This window comes from Haemaphysalis longicornis, unplaced genomic scaffold (genome assembly GCF_048455015.1).
Source record: "Haemaphysalis longicornis isolate Haplotype H1 unplaced genomic scaffold, Haemaphysalis longicornis Haplotype H1 scaffold_198, whole genome shotgun sequence".
NCBI lineage: Eukaryota > Metazoa > Arthropoda > Arachnida > Ixodida > Ixodidae > Haemaphysalis > Haemaphysalis longicornis.
This window is the reverse complement of record NW_027526293.1, coordinates 26,746-38,504: the sequence shown is the minus strand read 5'-3', so window position 1 is coordinate 38,504 and position 11,759 is coordinate 26,746. Positions and strand designations below refer to the sequence as shown.

Below are 11,759 nucleotides of genomic sequence, written 5' to 3'. Positions count from 1 at the left end.
CCCTGCGACTGAACAGGAACATGTTAGTCGGGTCCGTGACGATCACACCGCACTAAAAGCAATTTCCGAGTACGCCGTTGAAAACAGACTCTACAAATTGGTGTAGCAGCCTGGCCGACTTCCCCGTTCTGTCTACAATGTGAACTGTCTGCAGCATGCACTGTTTTCAATGTGAACCGCATTGTCTACAGTGTGAACTGTACATTTAAGTGTGAACTGTGCGTTTTGCTGCCACTGACTGAGTTTAATGTGTTCATTTTGCGATTAGGACCCCAAGACTGCAACTGTGTTCATTGTGCGAGTTGTGACCTTCCCCTTTTCTCCTCATCCTTGCTCCCCCAGGGGCCATGGCCACTCATTTAATACAGTGTTACACTCAATCAGATACGTATATTCTTTTCCCTGGGACTAATGAGTAGTTGCCCGTGAGCTTGAAGTAGTCGCAGCAGAGATAAAACTAAGTAAAAAAGTTATCTCCTTGGCGCACTATTTTTGCGATAGTGATCTCGGAGTCAAAATAGCGGCAAAAAATTGCCACTTTTAGAGATCCACTGATGGGTATAGATGAGCAGTTTGTGTCTGTTTCCTGCGACGCATTTTTAGCTACCACATATATAGATTTCTGTAGTGTCTGGCCTTTTAATTCGCCAGCATTGTGTCACAGCTCGCGCCTCAACTGTAAGCCACACACACAAAAAAAAGTATACAAATGTATAAACAAGAAATAGCAGGAATAAAAATATAAATAGTACAACACAAGTTGCAAAACGCCGCCTCGCGTACTACAACGCTTCGTTTCGAAAAACATACCTTTCGCCCTATTTCTGGACCTTTTGGACAATCCAGGTTGTGTTGGTGCACCCGCTCTACGTGTCCATGAAGGCGTTGACTGCTACTTCGTCAGACAGGTTCGCGCGGAACACAGAATCATGATTTGTTGACGCGAGGTCATCTCTGACAAGGTCGCGGGTTCGATTCCCGGCCGCGGCGGCCGCTTTTCTGATGGAGGCGAAAAGCAAAAACGCCCGTGTGTACGAGATTTCGGCGCACGTTAAAGATCCCCAGGTGGTCAAAATTAATCCGGAGCCCTCCACTACGGCGCGCCTCATCGCCTGCGTTGCGTCGGCGCGTTAAACCCTACAATCAATCAATCATCTCTGACGACCTCGAGCGGCTGCTCGTGCTTATTCATGAAGCAGAAATTATAAGCTTCGCGACCATCGCGTGAATGCGAGGGGGACGCGCGTGGCGCACACAATTATGATTGATTGATTGTGGGGTTTTAACGCGCGGACGCAACGCAGGCGATGAGGCGCGCCGTAGTGGAGGGCTCCGGATTAATTTTGACCACCTGGGGATCTTTATCGTGCGCCGAAATCTCGTACACACGGGCGTTTTTGCTTTTCGCCTCCATCAGAAAAGCGGCCGCCGCGGCCGGGAATCGAACCCGCGACCTCGTGCTCAGCAGCGCAACGCCTTAGCCACTGAGCCACCGCGGCGGGTCGCACACAATTATGAGAACGGACCCTGTGATGGGCAGTTCTGCGCCAGTGCGAGGCACAGACGAGTATGGCGAATAACACGCTGGCTGATGTTCGCAGCAGACCAGCGACCGACGTACGCGTGTGCTTTCGACCGAATCAGAGCAAACGTTCTGCGCTTCGGTAGGGAGTCCAAAGGACCACCCAAGACAAAAAAAAAAACATTTTTGCCTTCACTTTATTGGGAGTGCTTGCCTTCCGGAACGTAAACAATAACTACATATGTACGCGCAAAAGCATCCATCCGCGCGCGCACTTTGAGCAACGCGCCGAGCGCTAGCTTAACTAGGAACAGCATGGGAGACGAGCGACTGACGGCGCACAAGAGAGCGCGGAGAGCGAGCTTCATCTTCCCAGCGCGTACGCCAGGCTTGTGCTAGGAGCGAAACCATCGGCCGCCGCGAAGCAGCGCGATCACAAAAGATCTTTTCTCTTCATTTTTATGAGAGTGTTTACTTTCCGGGACTTGTATAATTGCCACATGTACGTGAAAGCGTCCATCCGCGCGCGCGCACTTCGAGCACCGAGCCGAGCGCTTATCTAGGAACACGATCGGACGTCAGCGTCAACTTGCAGGCGCGCAAGAAGAGCGCGGAGAGATCAGGGGCTCAGGTACAAAAGGTTAACTTTTATCACATCTGCCTCAGCTTCCCCAGCGCCGCAGGCCAGTCCCGCCCACAGAGCGAAACCATCGGCCGCTCGCAAAGCAGCCGAAACGAAGGGAGAGGGAAAAAAGAAAAAATCCACATGGCATGTAGCCGCGCACATATAGGTAGAGACGTCACGGTGCTGCGTCCAAGGAGGTTAAAAAATTGCAATGTTTTTAACCTCATTGCCTGCGCCCCTGCTTAGGGGGTGTGGTCGGCCTGGGCCCCTACGGGATATGGTTTGGGAATACGCGCCCGGGCTACCCGCGAACGCGACGTCACGTCTAGCGGTGGACTCGCGCTGTTTTATTTCACTTTGTCAACTGTACACCAAGGCCAAATTTACGCCGTTGTTGGTTTTCCAAACAGTGTTGCAATAACACTTTAAAGCAATTACCGCCTGCGTTAGTCAATAGGGGATATTCAAAAAGAGGCGCCATCTATCGAACGAAATGCAAACTATGCGCCGCCATTTTGAGAGCGGCGCCGCTCGACGCGGAGTTCTTCATTCCGTACACCTTCGTACGGAAGCGAGCTCAATCGCTCGACAATTACAATGCCTTCGCACTGCTGCGTGCCTCTGTGCACTCAGCGAGGTACCAGAAACGGCACAGGAGACCAGGTAAGCCCTTATTTTTATTACCAATCTTGTTTAACTTAATGAAAACAAGAGCGAATGAAGGAACCAAAATACAGCATAGGGGATCGCGCGCAGGCTGATCCGAACGGCTTCCGCTGGCGTCAATGTTGCGGCGTGAAAACTAAACACGTAGTAACTCAACAGTAATACAAGTTACGAGTATGTATTGCTACGCATGCATTCCTAACAGCACATGAGTGCGGCGAATGATAGCTAGCTCACGGGCAGGGACGGCTAAATTATAGCCCGGAGCATTGAAATTTCCTCTGTCGCGGCGTAAGGAAATGGCGTTGTTCTGGTTCTTCAGGTTCGCGGGCAGGTGTGTAAATATTTGGGCATGCCAACTGTGCTCTTTCGTAGCGTAACGAAATGTGCGCTTCGTGCGTGCGGTGCAATGCCTCGGCAAGCACGAAACGCACATTTCGCACACACGCCCATCCTTTGGCATTCGTAATGCGAGAGCGTACGTTCCGTTCCCCAGGCATTTTTTAAGTCTACATTTTATTTATCATTGTAGTCCTTCCGAGTAGGTCAAGGTAGGATTGCCGGATTACATCGATGGGTGCGCCCTACCTACATTTAAACACAGCATCTCTTTTCATCTGAGCTCGTGCCGGGCAAAACTAGTGGTGTCGACGGAGCAGGTTTGTTCATTCGTTTTGCGTTTTTAGGTTTTTCGCAAACTTATAACGGGTGTTGTTACGCACATCCGGCGTTATGAAAAAAAAAGGGCAAAAGACGCATTTCCAAATACTAGCCAGTTGCCGGGCTCTCAACGAAAAAAAAAAATGTTAGACACGGCAGTGTAGACTGTTATAAAAAAGACAGTGGCAATGAAGCATACTGCTTTGGTGTTGACAATGCTATCTTCTAGAGCAGCTCATTCGCCAGCATTCGAGAAAGTTCCGACAGACGATGATTTTGGTTTATTTAGCCCTGTGTTCCTATGCGGGTTAAGAGAGTTGCAATGTCAGAGCTTTGTAAACAATATTAATTTGTGTCTGCTTTACACTCCAGGTCTCGTACCACCGTTTTCCACAAGCCTCTTCACTTCGAAAAAGCTGGATAATTGCCATCAAGCGGGACGAGGGCCCATTGTTCACGATAAAGAGCAACACAAAGGTCTGCAGTTCCCACTTCAAGCCAACAGACTTCATCCCTGGAGTGGCAAGCGGAAGGAGGATTCTTCGTGAAACAGCAGTGCCTTCAGTGTTTGTGTTTTCCAAGCCCAAAAAAGAAAGGAAGGCACCGAAGGTGCGTACCCCCTGGCCCCAGCAGAAAAATGCCCAATCCTTTGCTACACTAAACTTGCCCTCGCCTGACAGGGATGCAACTGAGGAGTCTGGAGGGAAAGATCAGGTGGAAGAGGTGGATACAGCCATCGATATGCAAGACAGTGATGAGGTGGAAACACTAAAGGTTGTTGTGCAGAAGCAGGCTGAGCAAATCGAACTGTTAAAAGAGCAGTGCAGTGGCCTGAAAAGGAAACTTGAAGAAGCGCAAAGCCGAGAAGCTCTTCAAGAAAAGAAGCAAGCCGGAGATCTCTCAAAGCTACAGAAACAGTGTGATGGTTTGACGGAAGAGTTGTTGCAAGCAAAGGCTGCTGCCTACAAAGCGGAGGGAGACCTCCTTGTGATTCAGCAGCAACTGGAAGAAGAAAAGTTGAAGAATGCACCTTTTTGCATTGACCGTTTCAAAGGCTCCAGTGAACAAATGATGTTCTACACTGGACTCCCCGACTATGACACCTTTGTTGCGGTGGCAGAACTAGCAGATCCAGGAAGCAACAGCCAGGGAAGGAAACGGAAGCTGGACCGAGAAAATGAACTGTTTCTCGTGTTAGTGAGGTTGCGGCTTGGCCTGTTTGAGCAAGACCTGGCGGATAGATTTGCCATTTCGCAGCCCACTGTGTCGAGAATTTGCTGTGAATGGGTCAACCTTCTTTATGCTAAGGTGATAAAGATGCATATCTGGCCATCCAGGGAAGCTGTGAATGATACAATGCCTGCTTCGTTCACTGAAAAGTGCAAGAAAACCAGGGTGATTTTGGATGCCACAGAGATCAGGTGCGCAGTCCCCAGCTCCCTTGCATTACAGTCAAGCACATACTCCCAGTACAAGTCTGCAAACACCTTCAAGGGACTCATTGGAATAATGCCGAGTGGTCAACTCTCATTCGTTTCCGAGTTATACACAGGCTGCATGTCGGACCGTGAATGTGTAATTCAGAGTGGGTTCTTGGACCTTAGCTTTGACGAAGGTGATGTTGTGATGGCAGACAAGGGGTTCAAAATTGCCGACCTTCTTGAAGAGAAAGGTGTCAGCCTGAACATTCCTCCTTTCCTGCAAAATGGGAAGCTGTCTGAACAAGAAGTGAGAGAGACACAGGAAATTGCCTCCCTGAGAATTCACGTGGAGAGGAGGATACAGCGAATCAAAGCGTTTCACATCTTCGATCGCCCAGTTCCCCTCACACTGGCACCTGTGGTGACTCAAATATGGACTGTAGTCGCCGTGCTAACTAACCTTCAGTCAGACCTGATTGCGAACCCCGGTGTGGTCTAGTCCAATGTTAGCATGAAAACAGATGTGGGTAGTTTAGAGAGCTGAATAATCATAAGACATGTACAGTGAAAGCTCGTTACTTCGAACTTCAATAATCCAAATTTATGGTTATTTCAAATTGTACGATTTGGTCCTAACAAGGCTCCATAGAAGTCTACGTATAAAGAAGCCCGTTAATTCAAACCCCAGTAGGCGCTGCTGCCACGGATAACTCAAACTATGTGCCGGCGCTTCGCACATGGCCAGAGAAACGCACCCAGTGCTTGCACACACTGCTCCATAGAATACAAGATATGCTAAAATCAATCTATATCCCACATGATGGAAGTTTTGGAAGACGCATTCATTGCGAACTACGTGAGGATGCTGTGGTGTGTTGTCCACTGACAGATGAGGGCATCATATGTCAGGTCAGAAGCACTGGCTTTGTGCACGTGTTTATTTCGTTATGCCTGCATTTCCTTGTGTGTGCATTATCTGTGAACCAGCAATCTATTTAAAATGTAACTTTATATTCCTTGTATAAACATAGTGTAGCGACTGTTGATATTTATTGCTCATCTGTTCTTTTTTTTCTTCTTCTTTTGTAATCATCAGAATAGCGTGCAGTGGTATGGGCACGTCGTGTAGTGTTTGTGTTTTTGTGCATCAGATAAAGGTCACCATGCATGATATTTTTATTTTTACTTTTTTTTACAAGTTTCTGAAGGAATATGTTTGCTTCATGGGGCATTTTCAAATCTTCCAAGCGTCCATGTATTTATATTATCCTTTTTCACGTGGTGCTGTCATGTATGCGGCCCTCAGGCACCTTCAAGCGGTAGCTAGCCGCTTTTCCCCTAAGGGACCCCCAACACTGTTGTTGGAAATAAACTGATTTGATTTTGATTTGAACCTGTCGCTGCCAACAACAGCAAGGAGGAGAAAAAACAAAGCATAGTGCGGCCGTCCGCTATGAAGTCATGGCCGTATGGAATGCCGCCCATCTCTTCTGTGGATTTCGAGAAGGCAGAGATAAGGTTTTGGCTACATTTGGTAGAGTAAAAAGTGCCAACTGTCAGGGACAAAAGTCAAGCGGCAATCACAGGCTTTTTCAAGCGTCAAAGTGTTGACATGCCCTACTGCTTCCCCACTGTCATTATTGTTCCTTATTTAGTTTTCATTAATTCGAACTGAAATGGTGTTCCCTTGCAATTCAATTAATGAGCTTTCACTGTACTAACAAATCTGCATTTGGACCTGATTTCAAGCCCAGATGTCCAGTCAGTTGTTGACGGATCGCAGATGTGACTGGTACACAGGGCTGAATTATGTCCAGACATGTTACTCTTGTGTAAATATATTGTGTGAATAAAATGTTTGTCATAAAAGAATGCAACTGAACACCTTTCTTTGATCAGTCATTCTACTTGATGGTAATGCTGACAGGTTGGTTGGTATATTCGCATGAGTTAAAGGGGTAACAGTTTTGTTTCTGGCAGAATAGACGCTGACATGCTGGCTCGCAGGTATGCACACAAGTTGGAGTCTGAAGTTTTGCCCGTGGCAGTAACAAAAACAGTACACGTTTTATTGGAGCACACAAATACGTACCAGATATTTATAGGGCTTGTTTAATGCAATCATTCCTGAACATGTTTTCCTTAAAGAGGCAAATGCAAAGATTCAGACAGTTATTCACTAGCAACATTAAACTTTAGCAGCTCCATTCATGTTAAAAAAAAAGACAGCACACTTCCAAGGTGCTCCTACGTTTCACAGAAGTAACGCAGCATATCGTTGAAAAAAAAAAAATCAAGCCGAGCCTTCATTGCCTCCCACTCAGAGTTTTCAAAGCGTATTCTTTCAATCGCAATCCACTTCTCAGAGAAAACAGCAAAGTCTCCCCACTGACAACCCGTTAATGCCATCTGGCCTACTACTTGCTGGTAGTACTCATGGTCGCGCAGCAGACGGGGTTCACTGCCATTAGTGAACTGCATATAGAAGTTCTCGTTGTCAGGCACGGTTTTTGGGTCAGAACCCGTCAACGAATACGGACACTTCACCTCCAGCACCCCAAACGTGCCTTCTTCAGGGTCGAAAACAAGCCTGTCGGGTGTTGCCCCCAACCACGGAGAGGCAGGGTCGACGAAAAGTCCACAGTGCTCCACAGTGACGTCGTGGCCCAGCTTCCGGAGAACGTTTGTGTAGCGATGGGTTGCAGCAGCTTCATTCCTCCTACCATACTGTATGGGCCGCACCCGCGACAGGTCCTTGGGGTCAAGCAAGTGGTGCAGGCCTTTTTGGGTCCAGCTTTGCCTCATCAGCACCTTGCCAAAGGCCGACGCAGTAAGACGGTGTCTGCGAGCACGAACCCATGTCTCGCTTTGGCTCTGCTGTCGTGTATTCTTTTCCAGGTCACGTGCCTCCTGGATGGATACGGATATGTCCTGAAAAAAATTAAGCCTGCTAGTCAACCATGCTAAAGAATGCTTTATTTCAGTTTTTAAAAATTAAAAGAAAGTTAAAGTTCATGTGCAGCCAGAAAACTCGCTGGGGGAAAAAGTCCCACGGATGAAGTTCTACGACGGAAAAATGAAGGCGCACTGCAGTGCCTACATCAAAGTTAACTACAATATTGGGAGCTTTAAAGTATGCTGACGTTTAAACGCTTTAAAGTATGCTGACCTAACACCCCGGATAGGTGCCATGAAATTAAGTTAAAAAAATTCCACCTTCAACTGACCAACTTCCATGTTTTGTTAGAAAAATCGGTTTTAGGTACTCACATCAAGAATGGCTTTCTCCCGGCTTGAGAAGTCTCCTTGAAATTCATGCTGCACACTGTCCTCGAAGAAGTCCAGTCTTGGCAGAGGGAGTGACAGGCTCTTTCCAGGGCTCAAGTTCCCAAGCCAGGTGGTGAAGCCGGATGGTTGGTGGCCCTGGTGGTAGGTTGCAGGCGAGCCAGACGGTGCAAGACCGAATTTGTTGACACCATGGCTCCAGGATCGCTCAACAGGACAGCTGCAAAAGATGTCTTCCCCAGAGCCATTAACCTCTCGCCAAAGTTCTTGCAAGATTGAAGCACTCGCTCGTCATCCTTGCTTTGGGCACCACACAGATTCACTGACTTCGGGACTTCACGTCCACCCTCATGCACCCTCCGCCAATCCACAGACTGGACACTTGTGGGCTTGATTCCTTCGTGTCGGGGGCGCCTCCACCGCTGGGGCAACTCCGTGCAAGAAAGCACTGGTGGTGGCTCTTTGTAACCATGTTGTTGGAGGAGGACCAGCAAACGCAAAAGTGCAAGCACGTGGCTGCATGCACCCCCACTACCAGCTGGACACTGGCACGTTGTGGCCTTGACGACACCCGAGCTTCTGTCCAGGGTTACTTGAACTTGGTAGGGCGCACCTGCCTTCTTTTGGCTCCTGAAGCATGTGCCTCGAGCGTGGACAAGACCACAGCTAAAAAAAAAAAGCAACAAGGAAGCTTTAAGTTTACTACATACCTTAGAAGAACCCTCAGTTCAATGTCCAGTTCAATGTTTCTTTTACATAAACGGGTGAAGTTTGTACACAATGTGCCTTGTGCTGACAAAAAATACATAAACCATCCATTTGTTCTACACTGACACTTGCTGGGAAACGTACTTGCTGGCAATGTAAAACCCCCGCTACAAGCACGCACGCGCGCGCACTCACACGCCCGCCGCTTACTGCTTTTATGCTAAAACTTCATTTTCCTCTCTTTTATGCCCTCAAACCAGCGCACTTTGTTAAGCAACACCCCCCTTTATGTCTGCCGTTTGATGTCATTACAGAGCCGATAGATGCACGGCAGATGCATTGAAGTTCGCCAAATGTACGAGTTACGTATAAAAAGCACTTCGCATCTTCAAAAATAACATCTTATGCGTCCAAAAACCCTTCTGTAACCCTACAAACCTCTGTTGACGCCGTCGACGACCTCGGTCTAAGCGCTAGAATATGTTTACGAAAACACTAAACACTACGGTATGCTGTATGCTGGAATGTCCTCGGGCGGGTGCGCGAACCATGAAAATGTGTGGTGTAAAGCTTTTGCAGTTTTCGTACGAGCACGAAAATCTATACTTTACGCTCAGTAGTTCGAGCGCTTGCTTCTACCGTGTTGCACTGCAGGTAGCTTCGTAAACAGAACATCCGCAGGTATGGGAACGATCGCCAAGCGGTAGACAAGCAGCGAAACTAACGAATTAACACTACTTATGACATAATCCACAGTAGCACACAAGAAATAGCACTCACCTTACGTCAGGCATACAAGTAGCTACCGAAGACGGCTCGGCGTACGCCTCCACCGTGAAGTTGTACGCTCGCCGCTGCTGCCGTAGGGATGCGTCGTTTTCGGTGCAGAAGTTCGTTACCGTTGCATCGCTTAGTGTAGGAAGGACGCTTAGATCACGGACCCACCGAGAACTTGCCATAGCTAGAATCCACAGCCCGTTAAAACATCGAAAAACACCCGTAGAGCAAGTATTACAGCTAACACACAGCAGGCCGCAAGGTCAAACGACGGCGCCGACGCCGCTCTCAAAATGGCTGCGCGCACAGTGTTGCCAGACCACCTAGCGTTTTGAATATCCCCTATTGAACACATGCCGGACCGAAAGGGCCACTACGTACATTGTGTTGGCCATTTGCGCTCTGGCTTTGCAGCTGTGCATGTCAGGATATAACGAGCGCACGCCTGTGTGTTTGGACGCACGTGAACGGTGCTAAGGTAGTCAAAAGTAATAATCCCGAGCGCTCCACTATGGCGCGCCTAATTAATTGGTGCTCTTAGTTCTACTGCTACAAAAAAAACTTTGCATGCTTGAACAACTGACATATCTAGCTGCTGTTGACATAAATATCCTTCCAAAATAACCCTTTGCCGTAAGTGACTTAAGTGCTGTAACTGTGTGAATGTTTACGCAGTCGACATTAAAGAAGTTGGCAAGCGGTGGAGGAACCTACGAGATACGTTCGCCCGCAAGCTGAAGGAAGCAAAGAAAGCAAGCGGTGCACCCGCTGACGAGCCGGAGCAGCTTTCATCGTCGTGGGCCCACTTCAAGCAGCTCCTTTTCCTGAAGGATGTTATTGAACCAAGGAAGTATGAGAAACCTTTATTTCGCTTTTATTTCGGGGCTGGAACAAGGTGTGTGTATGGCACATACGAAACCTTTCTGGACATTAGAGGTGTAACTAGGCAGCCAGAAACTTGCCAATCTATTGTAGTCGTAGTGAGGCCATTCACATTACATGACGCTAGCCAGCAAGAAAGGCAGTGGCAAAGCATGCGATTTCAAAGCAACATACAGAGCTGCAGAGCAAGTTTGTGACCCTTAGTTGCACTTTTGTAAACGTTGCCTTTTTGAGAGAAGACTACGATTTCAAAGCAGGTAGAGCAACAAGATTTTGTTGCATCTTAATACAGATAAAAGTGTACCAACAGACTTGTAGAGAAAATAACTGTTCATAGCATTCATTTACACATGCGTGAAAAATACAGCATTTTATGTGTAGAATGTCTGAAACAGTTGCCATTTTACATTCTGTGGCCAAGCGGAACAGGTAGCTCTGTAAAATGCCTAGTGGACCAATTCTGTGCACTTAAAGCAGATTTGTAGCTGGGACTGCCTATGTCATACGCCAACAGGCATGCACAAGTGGCATCACGGCTGGCCTGCTGCAGCACCAGTCAAACACCCGTGTGGTCATGTGCTCCATGCATTTCCACTGAGGGCCTGGCCAGCTGGGCTCACTTGTAGCATTTGCTTGGCTGGCTGCAAAGTCACCTCCACATTGCTTAATGGCTGCTCTTTTCGCAACATTTCTTTCAGAATGGCCAATTTTCGACAATCGTTTGCAGAGTTGCATGTTTCCGGCATCACATTCTGGATTTTTTAACCACACTCTAGAAACTTTTCCGAAGGTCACAATTTTCACCCCAGTCGGCCTATACCCTTGAATCTGCTGCCCTTTCTCAGGACCACAAGCAATATGGACCCCGACTTGGCTGCCTCCTCCAACTCTGTGGACGAGGTGCTGCAGGTCCACATAATACAGAGGAGGATGAAGACCGTGTTACGGTGGACGGGCTGCTGCTGCAATGGTACAGGACCACAGCGACAGCAGTTGCCCATCTCCGCCCCCTAGCAGCTTCCCGTCTCCCCCTAGCAGCTTCTCGTCTACAACATTTCGCCGTCCTTCAGCTGCCAACTTTCCCGCTTCTGCCCCAGCTTCCTTCCCCTCTTCTTCCAACGCTTCTCTCTGCAACTCCTTGCCTTCGCCTAACGAGATTTCTTCCGTTCTTTCCAAGAACGCTAACTCCCCCGCGACACCTTTCCGCAGAGCA

At 48.2% G+C, this 11,759-nt stretch overlaps 1 protein-coding gene and 1 long non-coding RNA gene across 2 annotated transcripts; one reads left to right on the top strand and one right to left on the bottom strand.

Moving 5' to 3' along the window:
• The first annotated feature begins 3,849 nt into the window (after nt 1-3,849).
• On the top strand, nt 3,850-5,393 carry LOC144166904 (uncharacterized). Its single transcript, XM_077696355.1, has one exon. It carries the CDS (start codon nt 4,215-4,217, stop codon nt 5,391-5,393), a length of 1,179 nt encoding a protein of 392 aa, XP_077552481.1. The 5' UTR covers nt 3,850-4,214.
• Nucleotides 5,394-6,983: 1,590 nt separating this feature from the next.
• On the bottom strand, nt 6,984-10,001 carry LOC144166912 (uncharacterized). The gene is made up of 3 exons (XR_013321788.1): nt 9,668-10,001; nt 8,165-8,845; nt 6,984-7,825 (listed from the first exon to the last, which is right to left on the bottom strand). It is a non-coding gene; the product is annotated as an uncharacterized LOC144166912 (long non-coding RNA).
• Between the last annotated feature and the right edge of the window lie 1,758 nt (nt 10,002-11,759).